The 18,125-nt window shown below is 47.8% G+C and overlaps 2 protein-coding genes across 5 annotated transcripts in view; both read left to right on the top strand.

Annotated features, from left to right (window-relative positions):
• The window catches only part of CSNK1D (casein kinase 1 delta), a 308,710-nt gene that overhangs the window by 140,952 nt on the left and 149,633 nt on the right, over positions 1-18,125 (top strand). For all 4 annotated transcript variants that reach the window (XM_085617576.1, XM_085617578.1, XM_085617577.1 and 1 more), the window contains exon 6: positions 2,178-2,326. In XM_085617576.1, coding sequence (XP_085473702.1) covers positions 2,178-2,326 — 149 coding nt within the window. The remainder of the gene's footprint in view (positions 1-2,177; positions 2,327-18,125) is intronic.
• LOC146810536 (uncharacterized) lies at positions 13,326-15,553 on the top strand. Its single transcript, XM_085620370.1, has 2 exons — positions 13,326-15,342; positions 15,433-15,553. The coding sequence occupies exon 1, from the start codon at positions 13,326-13,328 to the stop codon at positions 15,309-15,311; it is 1,986 nt and encodes a 661-aa protein (XP_085476496.1). The 3' UTR covers positions 15,312-15,342; positions 15,433-15,553.

The following is an 18,125-nucleotide window of genomic DNA, read 5'->3' as shown; positions in this document are numbered from 1 at the left end:
CCGCGCACTTTGAAGTCCGAGAAAGAAGAGTAAACAAACGCCCTTCGAAGACTGCACCTGACATTTGACCTCTGTCTTTGAATGCACAGTAAATGTGACTAGATAAGATCAAGATTTACAGGCCTGTTTACAGAAAGGGAACATTCAGAAGGATACTGTAAATAAGGTCTGGGCAAGGGATGGTTTTCACTCAAGCTAGACAGCCTAAAAGAAAATAAAGCCACCAAATGGAAAGCAAGAAAACGTGAGTTCCAAACCACAAAGCCAATGGCAAGCAACGAGCGGAATGCATTCCTAGGTCAACTTTCTGATTGCCCCCAAGATGTCTTTAGCAACTAAAAACTGTAACGGACTCAGATCAGTGAACACTTGAGAATTCTGCGTCACTTCTCATGTAAATAATGAAGCTCCCTTGCATGGTATTGCAGCTAGGGTTGTCATTACTAAATATTTTGTGGAATAAATATTGTTTGCTCTCCAGGATGTGTATTCAATTTGGTGAGAGAGATAGTGTGTCCTGCAATCGGTGGCAACCTCCAAGCCCCTGAAAAATGGAACAAAAGAGGCATCTGACAGGGGCGTAATAAAGCAATGGAGGAGTGGGTGTGGGAGCAACCGACAATCTTCAGGCGGGGAGAGGTGGGGACCAAATGAAAATCAAAAAAAAGCCGGTAGGGAAATTAGGGAAATGATGTATGAGCGGAGTGTGAGGAGGAGGCAGCAACACGGTGTGTGGGATTTGGAGGGTGGGGGCGGATTTTTTTAGGGGGAAGCGGCACACGAGGGAGAGAGAAAGGAAACACACTGTGGATAAGAAAAGGGTAGTGCCCTCGATTTGCCCAGTGGAAGGATGTAAGACATACATTCAACCGGACGGTGAAATAAAAACTGTGCTCCTGGGAGGGACAAATACAAGAAGAGTAAGGAACGCCATTGAACAAGAAGCAAGTGAATGAGTAGCAAAAAAATCAACTAATGGTAAGCAATGGCCCACTGTAAGTTTTTGGTATGATTTCCCCCAAGAGATCTTTTCACACCAAAAGCGGTCTGTCAATGGGACGTAAAACAAAAAAAAATTCTATGGGTGCATGTATGGCTTTTTTTCTTTTTACATGGCAAAAGGTTACACGTACATTACATAAAAGCTGTCCCCTGTTGAATAACGGGAGTCCTAAAAATGTGCAAATAGGAAGGTGAATCTGTTCCTAATTTATCCAATAAAATCGCTCAGAATTTGGTCTGAAATAATTAGCCATTGTGGTTTTGGGTTTGACTAAAGCCTTTGGTAGACTTTGGTGTATTTATATGCCTCCCTGAAGTCTGCGTGATTTGGAGAGTTTTACATTAAAATGATCAGTGGTTGTGTAGGAACATCAACCCTCCCCCCAGGACTATATATTTATAGTCCGTAAAGAAAAGCAAATTGCTAAAGAAATCTGAATGTAACCGTGATTTGTGTCTGTTTTAAATGTATTGGTAAGTAGGGATGAAAAACCCATGATGCTAGTTTTCTTTTGGGCAGTCCATAATGCATATATTGAAACTACTCTTATCAATGAATTGACGGATCTGGGTTTCACCCAGACACCCTGTCTAGAAGCATGTTAAACAACCAATCTACATCTTTAATTTTCTTCCTTTTACAGTTGATAATATGAGAACAAACTCTAATGGGTAATATGTATAAAAATATTTTATGTATGTTACTTTGGAAGTCCTGTGTAAACATGACATGCCTCACAGATTTTACAAATGTTTCAAATGAGAATGTTTAAATAGGTGGTATGTGGACATTGAATTAAATTCTAAAACCCATCAACGTACAATGTGTAAACTGGGTGACTGGGCAATATAGACAGACTGCACCTCTAATGTGCTATATATAAAAATGCCAGTTTCTAGCAAATGCATATTTCTGAAGTGCGGAAGATCCTGCTTTCTACGAAAATTAGCTACCTCTTTGTAAATGCTTCTTAATGTAGAATCACATGATTAATTCATTGAGCAGTAGTATTTGAATGTCTGACTACTTATTCAAGTTTTTGAATGGATAAAATTCAGTTCAATATTCTTAATTTTGATTAAAGAATGCCAAACAAGTGCTATGCGTTATTTTACTTAGAGCAATTTTTTGTTAGCCTATAGGTAGTATTAAAATGTCTGTCTTTGTTTTGCAGCGGAGTTTGCCACATACCTGAATTTTTGTCGCTCGTTAAGATTTGATGATAAACCAGACTATTCCTACCTCAGACAGCTGTTCCGGAATCTGTTTCATCGACAAGGTTTCTCCTACGACTATGTGTTTGATTGGAACATGCTTAAGTTTGTAAGTACCTTAAATATTATGGCCACATAAGTGGATTGGCCCATGTGTAGTGAGTTTTTAGTAAAATGCTACTCATTGAATTATCATGCATTTGTAGGACATGCTTGAATGTAAGTTCCTAAGAGTGTGTGGTTGTAATCAGATTTCAGCGACTTGTTTTTATTATATATATGATAGTGATTTTTTTATATTTGCTGAGGCACACATGCCTCTTAAGATTTGTTTTCATGTTGTAGTTTGTAAACTGTTCTCAGTAATTGGACTGACCTGTGTGTTTGATTGCAACAGTCTGTGCTTGTTATGCCCTATTTGGCATGAGTTGGATTTGATGCTGTGCTCGTGTTGCAGTGAACATGTGTTCCATTGTTGGAAGTATGTCACAAATCAGAAAGCGCGCACATTTTTTGTTCTATGCATCTGATTATTGAATGGATGGTGGGTGAGCAACTCCAGTTTTGAACAGTTATCTTGGCATACAGCATCGACACAGATTGGTAATCTTTGAGAGACATACTTATAGTGGTTTACTGTGCAAGAAGTCACTGTGTTTGAACAATTATTTTATGTTAACTTGTAAACTTGTCTATAGTTTGATGAGCAAGATCGTCAAGGCATTTTGGAAATCATGGTTGTTTTGCATTCTTCTAATGTGAAAGGTGCAAGGCGGTACCAAGGTTTGCTGTCTTGTACTGAGACCCAACCACTGCGGAGCTTTGATTTACAGTTTAATCTCTACCCGTAATGTTATAGCCAGTCCTTTGTCTAAGTGGGGGAGTGCGGAATATTTGTTAATGGAGTATTTGTTCAGTTCCTTAGAGTGCTTGGTGCATTGTACAAAATGCCTTTAAGGCGACCTGACTTGAAACCAGAGCAACATCAATTGAGCATAGGAAATATGATGCTCAAGGTTCAAGAGTCATGGTAAAACTGAGTTTTGGACCCATGACTATTTGCTTAGCTGATATTTTGGTGCATAGTTTAGGCAGAGTGTACAGGGGCAGCTGTGTCCTAAACTCTGTGGGAAGCCACGGTATAGAGAAAATCTGCTTCAAGATTCTGAGCGTATTGATAAGATTGTTTCACTACATTCTTTATTCAGGGTTTCAAAGTTGGGTAACCTATCATCTAAGAGGTTTCTTAATGTTTTATTATTTTTGTGTTTTTTTTCTTCAGCTGCATCATTGGGGGAGGGTACCCATGCTTAGGTGGAATGTCTTGTGCTGGTTGCCGGTTTCCACATCTGAGACCCTATATTTTGTTCGTTAGGTAGCCATGGAAGCTGAACGGTCTCTTGTCTGTATAATTGAAGCTACTCTCAAGGGTGTATTATCAGTATGTCAGATGGCTCAGATCGAAGTTAAGGGGAGGGGAAATAATTGAGCCTTGAGCAACACTACGGTTTAGTTGATATGAATTGAAGTGTATGGATTCAGAAAGATTGTGTTCATGGTTTGCCAGAAACGAGACAGTCAGTGCTTAATTTCGGGGAAAACCCCTAAGTGCCTGGGCCAAAGTTATTGCTAATGATGCAGCTGCATCTTCCACCAACTGCCTCTGCCAGTACTGCAAAATACCAGTACTAATGACAAAACAAAGTGCCAGTGTTAAGTATTAATTGCCAGTGCCGAGCACCAGCAAACACTGGCACAAATTTAGCACTTGAGACGGGTAAGTAATATTGAGTGATGAACCATATTGAATGTAGCAGATATCTACCCGAGTCCGTGCAGCTGCCCATTGGATCAAGCATGGATTCTGACTCTTCATGACTGTGATTAGGGTTGATTCTGTTCCTCTTTAGGGTTACTAGCATCAGTAAGGGGGTTTGCCTGAAAGCATTGCCATGGGGCTCTAATTTGTCAGGTTTTTTGACTTGAAGATGGCAGCTTCGTCATAAGGGATTTAATGCGCATTTAAGTATATTTATTATGGTACCATTAATAAGGAAGCATCCGTGATTGTGTGTGCTGCTTCTGTGAAATGTTTGACCAATAGGAATTAAACCAATACCGGAGGCCCAGGTTAGGCTTGAGATTCAGATTTTTTTAAATGTGATATTGGTTATGAAATTATTGTGGAGACGAGAGAGTGATTAGTCTCATATCATTGTTTTTAAGTTGCTGATGTTTGCAAAGGTCAATAGTTTGGCTGTACCTTTTGAGCTCAGTCTAGTGTATAATTCTGTGGCATCCATTGGAAAGGGAGAAGTGGAGAGATCCCAAAAGCTTTGTGAAAGGATTATTTAATGTGAGCAAGCTGTCCGGATTTTGAATTCAAAAACAGTCACACAAACCTCCTTGACAGGACCTGTTTCAATGGAGAAGCTGAAGAGTACAGTTTTTGTGTGATTTCCTCATGGTTCCCCTCTAGGTACCTAGTTTTATAGCTTTGGATCATTCACAGATTTGCATGCTTTAATCATTCCCTATTGGTGTATTGGCAATCGCAAAAAACAATCAAAATATTCAGAAAACGGTTTTGTTTGAGCATGTTGTGAATCTGAAAGGGGAAAAATGTGATTCATTCAATTGGGTGCTAATGAGATTGTATGTGAATAAATAAAAGATGTCAGTGCTGCAGTTACAGGTAACTTTTTTTTCTTTTCCCGCTTTGGATCTTTCATAGTTTCACATGCTTGAAACAGAATAGCAAGCAGTATTGGTCTGTAGTGACCTAATGTACCCTCAGTCTCATGAAATGCAATGAAATTACATATTATGAGGAATATTAGTTGCATATAAAGTAGCGGAAAGAGGCTAATGATGACAAAAAGAAGCTGCAGAACTACCTCGTCTCCTAGTGATCTGGACAGGTTGCTGTCCTACAATTGTCCACCAGTGGAACATGGGTATATTGTGCAGCCATGGCTTCCACACATTTTGTTGAGTGATCGGTCACTGTGTGCAAATAGCCAGCTGTAAAATGGCAGAATACAGTAGCAGACTTATTACTTCATCATAAACCTTTATCTGGAAGTATGCAAACATCCTTAAAAGCACATGTTGTACTAATTATATTTTATGTAACCTTGTGTTAAAATTATTAAAGTTTTAAATTGTGTTAAAATGCTTTTAAGACAGCACAGACCAACGAGCACTCAGAGCATATTTTAAAAAGGCACCGACATACAGAACAATTTCAGCATTGGGTGTAGTCTTTAGGAGTTTGAGAGCAGCCCTACATCGACAAATACTACAAAAATACTTTTTAAGCCGGAATTAAAAACAACCGAGTACTTTACATAAAATTTGCACAAAAAAGTACAATGAAGCATAGATTGGTGTGATACATTATTATCACAGGGACATAATACGGCATCTAGATAGTGGGTTAATCCCTGGGGGAAAGACAACCGATATTTCATCGTGTCTGACTGGAAACGGAATAGCAAGAATCGTTCCCATCTACTTCGTGCATACCAGATGTAATCTGTTAAACAGTCAAGTTCACATGAACCTGTATAAGCAGACCCATTCGCCAACATATCCAGCAAATGCTGAGATTATGGTCATAAAGTGCATATGCTACTTTCTTTTTGTCTGTTGGTGCAAGATGATGGTTCTATAAAAGCATGTTCTATTTCAATTTTACAATCTTCAGCTTTCACGAAGGCCATCCACGGAATAAGTAAACGCTTTTCCAGCGAAAAACAATTCATTATGATATCCTGTGTTAGTCCAGCCTCCGCATTCGTCCAGATTGCAAGCCACAGCAGAACGGAACCGACCCTAATGCGATCAATTAGGTAAAGAAGCTAAGCTCTCTAACAAATGTAGTGAGAAGCAGAGATGGGAACAGATGGGTTTTCTGCCGAATCTTTTTTTTTTTTTTTTTTTTTTTTTCTGTCACTGTATAGCCTTGCATTTCGAAAACCCCCAAACCTCGCTGCCTTACATAGCAATCTGTATGCATTGCGCCTGATAAATTTGCAAAAGTGGCTTGGGGGAGCCACGCCCCACCGGAGACTACACAGATAACCATTGGCTGAAGCGAATTTCATGGTGCGGTGTGTGGTATTGGCTGTGCAAGAACCGCGAGCAGAGAAGATCACACCAAGCTAGGCAAAAGTGCTAGTGTGGCTCAAGTGCTGAGAGCCAACCGTCCTATTCATCATGGGGGTGGAGGGCAGCCTTGGGTCCGCAAGACTTAATATGTGATTTGGCAAAGTTTGTCTGCTGGTCAAGTGGGGCCATAAAATCCACAAAAGCATGCACTAGTTTTCGCAGTGCCCTCCGGGTGTGCGCCATGAACACAGTCCTTAGTAATGTTGGTAATGACCATCCTTATTTCTGGTTCATCTACGGTTGACTGCGTTAAAAACGGATGGAGCTCATTATTATAAAGAATATATGAAAGGGGAGCCAGTACGCAACCTTGTCTTACCCCTCAGTGTATACTTTTTGTCTCCAGATAGCTCCCCTTGCCTAATATCACGTACCCTTGCCCTCATATCACTATGTAAATATGCCAAAAACTGGACTAAAACAGTATCCATGCCACAGTCTATAAGAGGAGACAACAGTTTTGCCCCATTTACACAGTTGAATGCTGATGAAATGCCCATAATGACTAAATATATATATATATTTTTTTGCGCCATCGAGTAATTTCTAAGAACGGAATTTAAATTGACACTGCTCAATTGTACCACTGTACTCCTAAACCAATATTGGCAAGGGTATAACAGACTCCTCTTCAGCCCATTCTCTAATCCTATTAAAGATTGCCTTCCCCAAGATTTTAACAGTGGTATCTGTGAGAAAGTGCCATCTTTCTTGCATGGTATGCCCCCACTTTTTGAGTGTGCCCTGGACTCCTGTCAATCAGGTGCCCAGGGCCTATGTTCCTTCCCTAAACACACAAAACCCAAATTGGCAAACCCTGGCCACATGTCAGCCTCTGGTAAATGGTACCCTAGGTACCCAGGGCCTTGTGACCAGGGAAGGCCTCTAAGGGCTGCAGCACTCATTGTGCCACCCTTAGAGGCCCTGTACCCTTACACATACACACCCAAACACACACACACTGCCCTTGCAGGCTGGGTGTCTGGGTGCAAGACAAATCCCTGTGTGCCATGCCCATCACCTACACTGCCATGGCATATATCAGCCACCCCTCTAGCTTGGTGCCCTATGCCAATGGTGTGGGCACAGGAGCAGGAGCCCTGTGCCCCTACAGTACCCAGGTCCATTCCTGGGCACTGTAAGTGCAGTGCTGTTATTTAAGAGTACATGGTGCTGAGAGGTCGTCCAACACGAACTCCACAGCACCGTAATGGCAACACTGAAGACTGAAGTTTGGTATCGAACTTCTCAGCACATTAAACCCACACTGATGCCAGTGTGGGATTTAATGTACCAAGCACCCCAGAGGGCATCTTAGAGATGCCCCTAAAACCTAACCTACAATCCACGTCTGTTCTGAGGCTGCCTAGGCTGCCACACAGCAGACATGTTGCTGGACCCCTGGGTAGGAGAGCCCCTGCTCTCCTGGGCCTGCAACAATGCACATCCTGGGCGAGGTGCTAAATCTCCTCCCCCAGGATGGGCAGGGGGAAGCTTCAAAGGCATGCCGCCTCTGAGCTTCCCCAGGCCACTGCAACCCCCCACTCTGGCGGGAAGCTTGGCCGGAAACTCCAAATAAGGACCGGGGATGTGCCAGCCTGCCAACCCCACCCCTCAGGTGGGGGAGGCGAGGTGAAGCACATCTCCGGGCTCTCGCCATCTTGAAGATGGGAAGCCCAACCCTACAAGACTAGGCTACTGCCCCCCTCCCACAGGAGAGAGGCAGGATAGGGGGTGTACCCACCCCAGGACAGGGACCCATTGGTCCTTGCCCTTTACCCACCTGTAACGCCCCTAAATCTAGTATTTAGGGGCACCCTGAACCTTCCTTCCCCAGATTCCAGATTCCAAAATCCGAAGAAGAGCTAGAAGAAAGAAGACCTGCCCTGCAGCTGCTAAGAAGAGGAAGACACAAACTGCTTTGGCCCCAGCCGTACCGGCCTGTCGACCCTCGCACCTGCTCCTGCTCCAACCTGGCATCTCTTGTGGCCAGCAACCTCACAAACCCCGGAGGACCTGGCTACCTTTTGACTCTAAGCCCCTGGGACTCCCATGAGTAGAGGCTCTACTCAAAATCTACTTCTAATCCCTGGCAGCAGCCCGGAATCGCGATCCCAGCACACTCTGCACCAGCCAAGCCTGGCCTGTGCCGGAGTGAACAAATACCACGAGGATGACCCCACGGCGACTGTGACCCCGAGTCCGGAAACCAAGGACCTCCCTCGACACTCCTGAAGAAGCCTGCAGCCTCAGAACAAGGTTCCCCCCCCCAACCGCGATCAACAGAGGGTAAGATTTCCCGACACCAGAAGGCACCCCTGCACCCGGCGCCCCGCCGCCCCCTGTGCCCAATCCCGGGGTACTTGCCTATCCTCCAACTACCCAACTTACCTCTCGAAGTGGTGGTGGCACCTGAAGAATCCTCGTCCCTGAGCTTGCAGTCTTTTTCTAAACCGGAGATTTCCCATTGAAATCAATTGAGCGCCCGAAGGGTCAAAAGCACCCTCCACGCAGCTGCCCGAGTGGCCCTGGCAGTGCAACCTCAGCACCTATCTACTTCCCCACTTGCCATGAGTAAGTGACCAGGAGCCCAGCTCCCACAGCCGCGTGGCCTGCTAGTCAGCAGCCACCAACCAAGGCCCCCCTACCTCTCGTAGGATAACATTGGGCCTAACTCTCTCTGCACCCGGTCGCCCTTATTCCTCTGGGGGTGAACTAACTGTACCTACCTGACCCTGGGAGACCCCTGAGTCTATGTCCAGAACCTTAACTCAGCCAGTCGAGTACTTACCCTATGGAGTGTGGACTTTTCAAAACTTAAAATATTCACCAAAAATCAGCCGAGTAACAAATACTCACCTGCTCTTGGGTGAGCTCCCAGTGCTGGATCTTGGTGCCCAGCACTGACTCTGAAAACTACTTACAACTGTACTCACCAGTAACCCAATTTTCTTCCATAGGAAATCATTGACTGATTTTCTGTGAAATTTCATGTCAATTTCTACAATCTATAAATATTCTTTAAAAATCGTATAATAAAAATAATATAATTACTCACCTGTTTTGGATAAAGGTCCCAGTACTGAGTCTAGGCACCCAGTACTGGATTACAAAAGTAACGAGAACATTATATACCTGCAACTTGATTTTTCTGCCATAGGGAATCATTGACTGTTTTCTATGAAATATTTTCTAAGTGTCAACTTTTAAAATAGCAAAATATTGTCTAAAAATCATCACAGTAATTAGTCGACTTTTATCACTTGATTCCAAGTACTGACCCAGGACTGAATCTAGGATCCAGTCCTGGAATTCCAAAAAGTAATCCTAAAAGTAATCTGTGGCAAATAACTCAATGCATTATTGTGTTTAAAATAGTGTTGCCTATTGCAACCACTTGTAACTGTTTACAAAAGTCAATTGCATATTGCAAAAGTATTTATATAAAGCATCTCCTTCTGAGAAAGTATATTTTAATTCCAATTGTTGGTTCTAAAATAAAACAAGCATATTTTTTTTTTTTTTGCAGCGTGAATCTTTCTTGATTCACTATGCTGTGCATTATTCCGCGATCTTGTGGTTGGGTCCGGATTCGTAGTCTTTGCTTTGTTTTTTTTTTTTGTTGTAGCCCAGGTGGGCGTCGACGTACACCATTTGGTGCACCTCCCGTGACGACGTGCTTCCTGCGGAAGTCCCACCTTTGGGGCGCCATCTTCAGATTCTTTTTTCCGCCGTTGGGTCTGGATCGTCATCGGGAAGCTCCAGAATTACACTCGAAGGAAGAAGGAAGAAAAGCGAGTTTCGTTGATAGAAACACTAGAAGATATCAGGAAAGGAAAAGATTTCATCAGGAGCGCGAAGAAAGGAGGACCAGCGCCCTTTTTCTTCGACGGCCTTGGAGAATGCACGCTCAGAGACCCTGAGCGCAATGGACAAGACGCCATTCAAGTTCTGCCCAAACTGCCACCACAAGTTCGCGCAGAGAGACCAGCATCCGGTCTGCAACCTCTGCCTACAGGTCGATCACCAGAGTATCGACTGCAACGCCTGCTCAGCCTTCGCGCCGAAGACACTCAGGGTGAGAGAGCGGCAGAGAAGGGCCAACGCCAGCATGGATGGCAAGGGGAAGCCCCCGACGCTCTACGCTCTGGGCCTCTCCTCGGACGACGAGGACAACGTCGCCGAGACAGCCGAAAACTTCACGGTCGTAGAGACCGACAAGAAAAAAGAAGACTAGGTAAGAGAATCGTCGAGCGCAAAACAGAAAGTACCTCGACACCACGAGGGTGACACGAGAAAATCTGAGTCAAAGTCCACGAAGGGAGCCCCGGCGCCGAAAACTTCGACGTCCAAAGGGGGAACCACGGACAAGAGGCCGAGCGGATCCTTAGATAAGGACTCCCTGGTGCCGAAAGACGCCGAAAGGCAAGGGTCGTCGAAAGCATCCCATGAAACGGGCCGATCGACGCAGAAAGAACGTTCGACGTCGACGCAAGTTTCATCGAAAAGACCCGCGGTCGACGCCGAAAGCATCTCCGAGATGGAGAAAAAGAAGAGGCGGCTCGAGGCCGAAATGGAGAACATCCTTCAAAGAAAGAAGGAGTTCGACGCCAGAATGAAGGAATTCAAGATTCCAACGGTTTCATCAGCGGACGTCGGGGAGGTCGAAGACGAGTTCGACGCCGAAGGGCTGACAAGGGAACTCGAAGAGGAAGAAGAGCCCTATTATGAGGGAGAAGCCGAGGAAGAAGACCAACGGTCGTTCTACGAATCGGCGGCATCTACCAGCAACGACGTCGAATGGCACGATCTCGACACCGAAAACCCGGAGGAGCCCGTGGACACGTACCCTTCGAGGCCTTCGCCACCCGACGACATCGGGGTCTACAATATGGTGGTCAGGAGCGCAGCAATGGCCTTCGGCGTCAAACTCGACGAGGAGAAACCGAAAGCCGATTTTCTCGTCGAGACACTGCTCCCCATCCAGACAAGGAGCCAGTTCCTCCCCATGCTACAAAGCGTGATGAATCAGGGGAGAGAAGCCTTCAAGGAACCTGCGACCTGCCGGTCGATCACGCCCAGGACAGAGAAGAAATATAAGCACTCCTCCCTGGACCCCCCTTACATCAAGGGTAGCGTGACCGCGGACTCCATCATAGCCTCCACGGCCAGGAGAAGGGCCAACGTACCAGCAACTTCGGGCCCACCCCCGGATAAGGAGAGCAGGAGGATTGACCTCACAGGAAGAAAGGTCGAGAGGAACGCCGCAATGCACTGGCGCATGGCGAATTCAAATGCACTCCTCAATAGACACCAATACCAGCACTGGGATGAGATGGGGGAGTTAGTAAAGCACCTCCCCGAAGAATACCGGCAGAGAGCCTCTCACCTGATAGATGAAGGCAAAAACATCGCCAACTCCTGTATAAAGACGGCGTTGGATGGGGCAGAGACTTCAGCAAGACTCATGGCCATAGGGGTCACAGAGAGGAGGCATGCATGGCTAAGAATCTCGGGATTCAAACCGGAAGTGCAGAACAACATCCTTGGCACCCCCTTCAATGGAGAGACACTGTTCGGAGCAACAGTGGACGACAAGCTCACCCAGCTGAAAAAAGAAAACGAGACGGCGAGGTCCATGGGGGCCCTACAGCTGAGGGGAATGAGGCGAGGAAATCCCTCGAGGACCCTACGGTAGGGGAGGAAGCCAGCAGGGGACGTCGCACCAGGCGTTCCAACAAAGTCAGCAGGGTGAAGGTCACGGACAAGGTCAGCAGAAGCAAAACTGGCAATATCAACCTCGGGGCCAGTCCTTTCGCGGGAGAGGGAACGGACGTGGCCAAAGGAGGAGAGGGGGCGAACAGCCCTCGACGAAGTGACTCAGCACGCAAGAGGACGCCTACCCTCGTCAGGACCCCAAGGGTGAGGCGCAAAAAAGTGTCATCAGGGGGAAGAGAAAATTCAAGAGCCTACGAGCATACGACACCAGTAGGCGGAAGACTGAGGTTCTACCTTCAGGAGTGGCGGCGTATAACCACAGACAAGTGGATACGGAACGTTGTGCAGTACGGGTACTGCATAGATTTGGAGAAAAGACCTCCAAACAGGAAACCAAGGGGAAGACTGAGATCGGCCCAAGAACTGGCAATACTCGGAGAAGAAACGCGGAAACTCCTGCAAAAGGGAGCCATAGAGACCGTGCCGTTCAGAGAACGCAACAAAGGGGTCTACTCAAACTACTTCGTGGTTCCGAAGGTAGACGGAGACCTCAGACCCATACTAGACCTCCGTTACCTAAACAAGTTCATCAGAACGCAAAGGTTCAAAATGACTTCACTGCAGGAGGTTCTGCCACAGATAAGAGAAGGGGACTTCATGGTCACCGTGGACCTCAAGGATGCCTATCTTCACATCCCAATAAACAGAAGGCACAAGGGCCTTCTAAGATTCAACATCGAACAAGAACACTACCAGTTCACGACCCTGGCCTTCGGATTAAAATCAGCACCAAGGGTCTTTACAAGATGCCTGTCGGCGGTAGCGGTGCACCTACGAAGGCAGGGAATACATGTCTACCCCTACTTGGACGACTGGCTGGTCAAGGCAAACTCACGCGGAAAGTGCGAGAGGCACGCAAAACGCGTAACAGACACCCTCACAAATCTGGGATTCTCGATCCACTGGGGAAAATCATCGATGGAACCGGAGCAGGTGAAGATTTTCCTGGGGGCAAAGATCAACTCCCGCAACAGTACAGTAGTGCCCAGCGAGAGGAGGACAGAGGCTCTACTGAAGGAGGCGAAGCTCTACCAGAAGGGGCGAGCTCTGACAGTGAGGGCTGTGAGCAAGATGATGGGGATGATGGCGTCCTGTATCCAGCTGGTGCCGAATGTACGCCTGCACATGAGACCATTCCAGGAATGGCTACAACAACAATGGTCACAAGCAAACGGAAGCTGGGAGGATCTAGTGGTTGTTACGCACGCAGTGCAGGAGGAGATAACTTGGTGGAACAGAGACAACATAACAGCAGGGAGAAGCCTGACACCACCAATCCCAACATTGACCATTACCACGGACGCATCGCAGAAGGGATGGGGAGCGCACATGGACAACCTCAGAGTGAGGGGTCTATGTGCCCCAGCAGATGCGGTCCGCCATATCAACTACCTCGAGTTGAAAACAATCCTGCTAGCCCTGAAGGCATTCCAGAGGCACCTGTTCAACAAGAGGGTGTTGGTCCAAACAGACAACACCACGGCGATGTTCTACATCAACAAACAAGGGGGGACTCAGTCGTTCCCGCTCTCATCCCTAGCTCAGGAGATTTGGAGATGGGCCATACCTCTCAGGATAGATCTACTGGCAATTCACCTACCGGGGAAGGACAATGTGGAGGCAGACTGGCTAAGCAGGCAGACCTCAGCATCACACGAGTGGGAGCTCAATGGCCAGGAAACGGAGAAACTCTTCCGGAGATGGGGGACTCCCCCAATAGACCTTTTTGCAACACGCCACAATGCAAAATGCCAAAGCTTCGCGTCCAGGCAACCAGATCAGCAATCCAAGGGAAATGCCCTATGGATAAGCTGGTCGAGGACATTTGCCTACGCCTTTCCACCGATACCCCTGTTGCACAGAGTGCTCGACAAGTGCAGAACCAGCAACATGACCCTGATCCTGGTGGCTCCGCAGTGGGCGAGGCAGACATGGTTCTCACAAATTCAAGAAATGGCACAAGGCGACCCATACAGGTTCGAGAGGAGGAAGGACCTGCTCTCAATGCAAAACGGAGAGGTCCTGCACCCAGAGCCAGAGACCCTCAACCTGGCGGCATGGCTCCTGAAGACCTAGAGTTCGCACACCTAAGATTGCCGCCGAGCACGATGCGAGTGCTACGGGAGGCGAGGAAACCAACTACACGAAAATGCTACAGCGCAAAATGGAAGAGGTTCACTGTGTTGTGCCGGAAAAAGGGCCTGCAAAACAGAATGACAAGAGACTCAACAGTACTGAGGTACCTCACACACCTTCTAAAGAGTAACCTCTGCTCGAGCTCACTAAGGGTACACCTAGCGGCCATCGTGGCCTACACCAGAGGTGAAAAAGGTGGAAGTTTCTTCAGCTCGCAGGTGGTGAGGAGATTCATGGAAGGAGCCAAAAGGATGGCCCCCCCGAAAAGGTTGCCGCCGCCGGCATGGAATCTGAATGTGGTCCTGACGGAGCTCATGAAGGCACCGTTTGAACCCATTCACAAGGCCACACTGCAGATGTTGACTATGAAAACAGCCTTTCTGGTGGCCATAACCTCACTACGCAGGGTGAGCGAGCTTCAAGCACTAACGCTGCAGGAACCCTACATTCAGATTCACAAAGATAGAATAGTCCTGAGAACGGACCCACACTTCATGCCCAAGGTAGTGTCGGCGTTCCACATAAATCAGACTATCCAGATACCAAGTTTCTTCCAAAACCCGACTACAAACGCAGAAAAGGCACTGCACACCCTCGATGCCAGAAGAGCGGTGATGCACTACATTGAGAGAACCAAGGAACTCAGGAAGTCGAAACAGCTGTTTGTGTCCTTTGCTACTAGCTTCATGGGTAGACCAGTGACTAAGGGCACCATCGCAAGGTGGATTGCCCTCACTATTCAATTCTGCCACAAACAGGCTGGACAGGAGCTAGCGGAGGGGCCGCAGGCTCACTCCACAAGGAAGAAAGGGGCCACCGTGGCCTTCCTGGCGAACACGCCCATCCAGGACATATGCCTTGCGGCAACTTGGGCATCTGTGCACACGTTCACGAAACACTACTGCGTGGACATTCAGATGAACAAGGAAGCACAGGTTGGACAGAAGGTGCTTCAGCACATTTTCAACGACCAACGCTCATCTACCACCCAGCCGCCACAGAACTAGGAAAACCGCTACAAAATCGATGCACAGCATAGTGAATCCAGAAAGATTCACGCTGCAAAACGAATAGTTTCTTACCGGTCGGTGTAGTTTTGCAGCTTGAAGATCTTTCTGGATTCACTAGCGAACCCACCCACCTCCGCCAAGAAGATGAGGCTGGAGGAAGAGGGGGTAAAATGGAAAAGATCAAAGAAATACAAACGTACAGATAAAGGGACAAGAAGGATTAATCAATCGCCTAGGGTTAAAAAAAAAAAAAAAAAAAAGAGGAAAGGAAAAAAGAACCCGAAGATGGCGCCCCAAAGGTGGGACTTCCGCAGGAAGCACGACGACGTCACGGGAGGTGCACCAAATGGTGTACGTCGACGCCCACCTGGGCTACAAAAAAAAAAAAAGAAAGAAAAGACTACGAATCCGGACCCAACCACAAGATCGCGGAATAATGCACAGCATAGTGAATCCAGAAAGATCTTCAAGCTGCAAAACTACACCGACAGGTAAGAAACTATTCGTTATATTTAAACCATTGGCCTAGAGTTCAGTTATTGAGTGTCGCTCCCCTGCCCTCGTGGCGCCACCAGATCCTCTGTGCCTGCCTTCTGCTCTGTTGTTGTGCCGACTGTCCCCCAGAGTGTCTGCCTTTTTCCCCGTGTATGATCGCGTCCCCTTTTGCTTTTTTGTATCCCCGAGTGCCTGCTTTCCCCGTTGTGATCGCGCTCCCCTTGCCTTCTGTATCCCCGAGTGCCTGCTTTCCCCGTTGTGATCGCGCTCCCCTTTTTGTATCCCTGAGTGCCTGCTGCCCCTCGTGCCCCCGCCGTCCCCCCCCCCCCCCCCGTCCTTCCGCCGCTTTTTGTCGTTTTTTCTCGCTTTTCCGGCTTTTGTACCCCTTCTAGGTACTTTTCCGCTTTTTCGGGCCTCCTCTCCTCCCCGAGGCCCTTCGCCGCTTTTCCCGCTCTTTTTCCCCCCTACCCGCCCTCCTCCCGCCTCCCAGCTGTCCCCGCCTCCCCGGCTACCCCTTATATGGCGGCCGCTGCGAGGCCGCGCAGCGGACGCGCGCAGCGGGCGCGCCGCTGGCAAGCCCGTCTGCGCCCGTCTGCGCCCGGACCGTGCCCAGCACCCGAACCTCTGGCCCCCGCGCCCCCGCCTGACCTACGACTCCGCCTTCCTCGCCAACCTCAACCCCGACCGCACGCCGGGCTGCTACTGCGCCACCCCGAAACGCACCCACGGACCCTTCACCTGCAGCAACTGCCGCTTCACCTGCCTCCGAACCCACTCCGCTCCCGCCAAGAACTACTCCCCCGGAAACAACCTCCACTGCATTCTGGTCAACACCCGATCCATCCACAGGCACGCCATCGAACTGTGGAACCTCATCAACTCTACGAACCCGGACATCGCTTTCATCACCGAGACCTGGATGAACCCCTCCTCGGCACCCGACATCGCCATAGCCATCCCCGACGGCTACAAAATCATCTGGAAAGACCGCACCAACCGCATCGGAGGAGGCATCGCCATCGCACACAAACTCCATCCGCATCTCGACCGACACTGACAACTCACTCCCCGACGCCGAACACCTCCACTTCATGATCCACAGCGACCCCAAAACCACCCTCAGAGGCACCCTCATGTACAGACCAGGACCTCGCACCAAGTTCAGCGAAGACATCGCAGACTTCGTCAACCCTCACGCACTCTCATCCACGGACTACATCCTCCTAGGAGACCTCAACTTTCACCTGGAGAACCTCACCGACAACAACACCACCGCCTTACTGGACAACCTCGCCAACCTGGGACTGAATCAGCTAGTCAACTTACTCATAGCCATTTAGAGGGGGAATAGGTCAGGGCAGCTGTTGGCACGCTTAGCTGTATCAGATGCACAACAGGATGATCCGGCATGGGAAGGATGTCAGACGATGGTTGTGACCCCAAAGGAAGGTTACCTACATGTAGCTTACCTCCACCATCTGATATCTGAACAAGCTGTGGAAATGAAACTCCTCTCTCACTGGAAGAAATTGGGGAGGAAACCGTTGATAGCTGGGAAAGGGCTCAGGACAGATGAGCTTCCAGCTGAATTTGATAGAATCTTCTATCCACAGTTGGCAAAGCCACATTTACAGCTGCTAAAGGAATGCTGCAACCCACAACAGAGGCAGTCATGTACTCCCTTAGGCAGGCTAAGACTCCCTGTCTTGCTCGTCATATCGACATTTGTTGATGTTGCATCTGGACTGACAGGTGTTTGTTAAGGAAGATAATTGCGGCGGAATCCAGAGGGTCCTCGCATACCGGTTGTCCTTGGTAAGAATTTTTTCTTCCCAGGGAGGAGAACATCCCCTAACCTATGCTGTCTCTTCCACATATTAGATCATGCATCAGGCTTGCACAAAGATGCTGCTGTAATATCCATTAACATGGAAAAAGCGTACAACATCCTAAATTGGTAATACCTATTCAGGCTATTGCTAGACATAGGCGTTTGGATAGAAATTAGGTATTGGATCAAATTGTTGTATATCAGCCGGGTCGACGTGAAGACTGAGAAGCTAATATCAGACACTTGGCAGAACCATAGGGGAGCGAGACAGGGGTGCCCCAAATCCATGTTACTTTCTGATGGATACATCTGCCAGTGGATTCCTCACCTTGTGAATATTCCCTGTGCCAGCAACATTCGGAAACTTTTGTAGCAGTCAACGCTGATGAGGTCGAAGTCGACGTCACAGAGACACGGCTCCGCCCGCGACTCCGCTGACGTCACCGGCTCCATAAGAAGACCTAGTCTGCGTGATGTCAGTTTCC

Source organism: Triturus cristatus, chromosome 7 (genome assembly GCF_964204655.1).
Source record: "Triturus cristatus chromosome 7, aTriCri1.1, whole genome shotgun sequence".
In the NCBI taxonomy this organism is placed as follows: Eukaryota; Metazoa; Chordata; class Amphibia; order Caudata; family Salamandridae; genus Triturus; species Triturus cristatus.
The sequence above is the reverse complement of the archived record's forward strand: the minus strand, read 5'-3'. Positions and strand labels throughout refer to the sequence as shown.

Bases quoted from the DNA above. Each gene is read 5' to 3' on its own strand.
- LOC146810536 (XM_085620370.1), top strand. From the start codon at position 13,326: ATGGTCACAAGCAAACGGAAGCTGGGAGGATCTAGTGGTTGTTACGCA.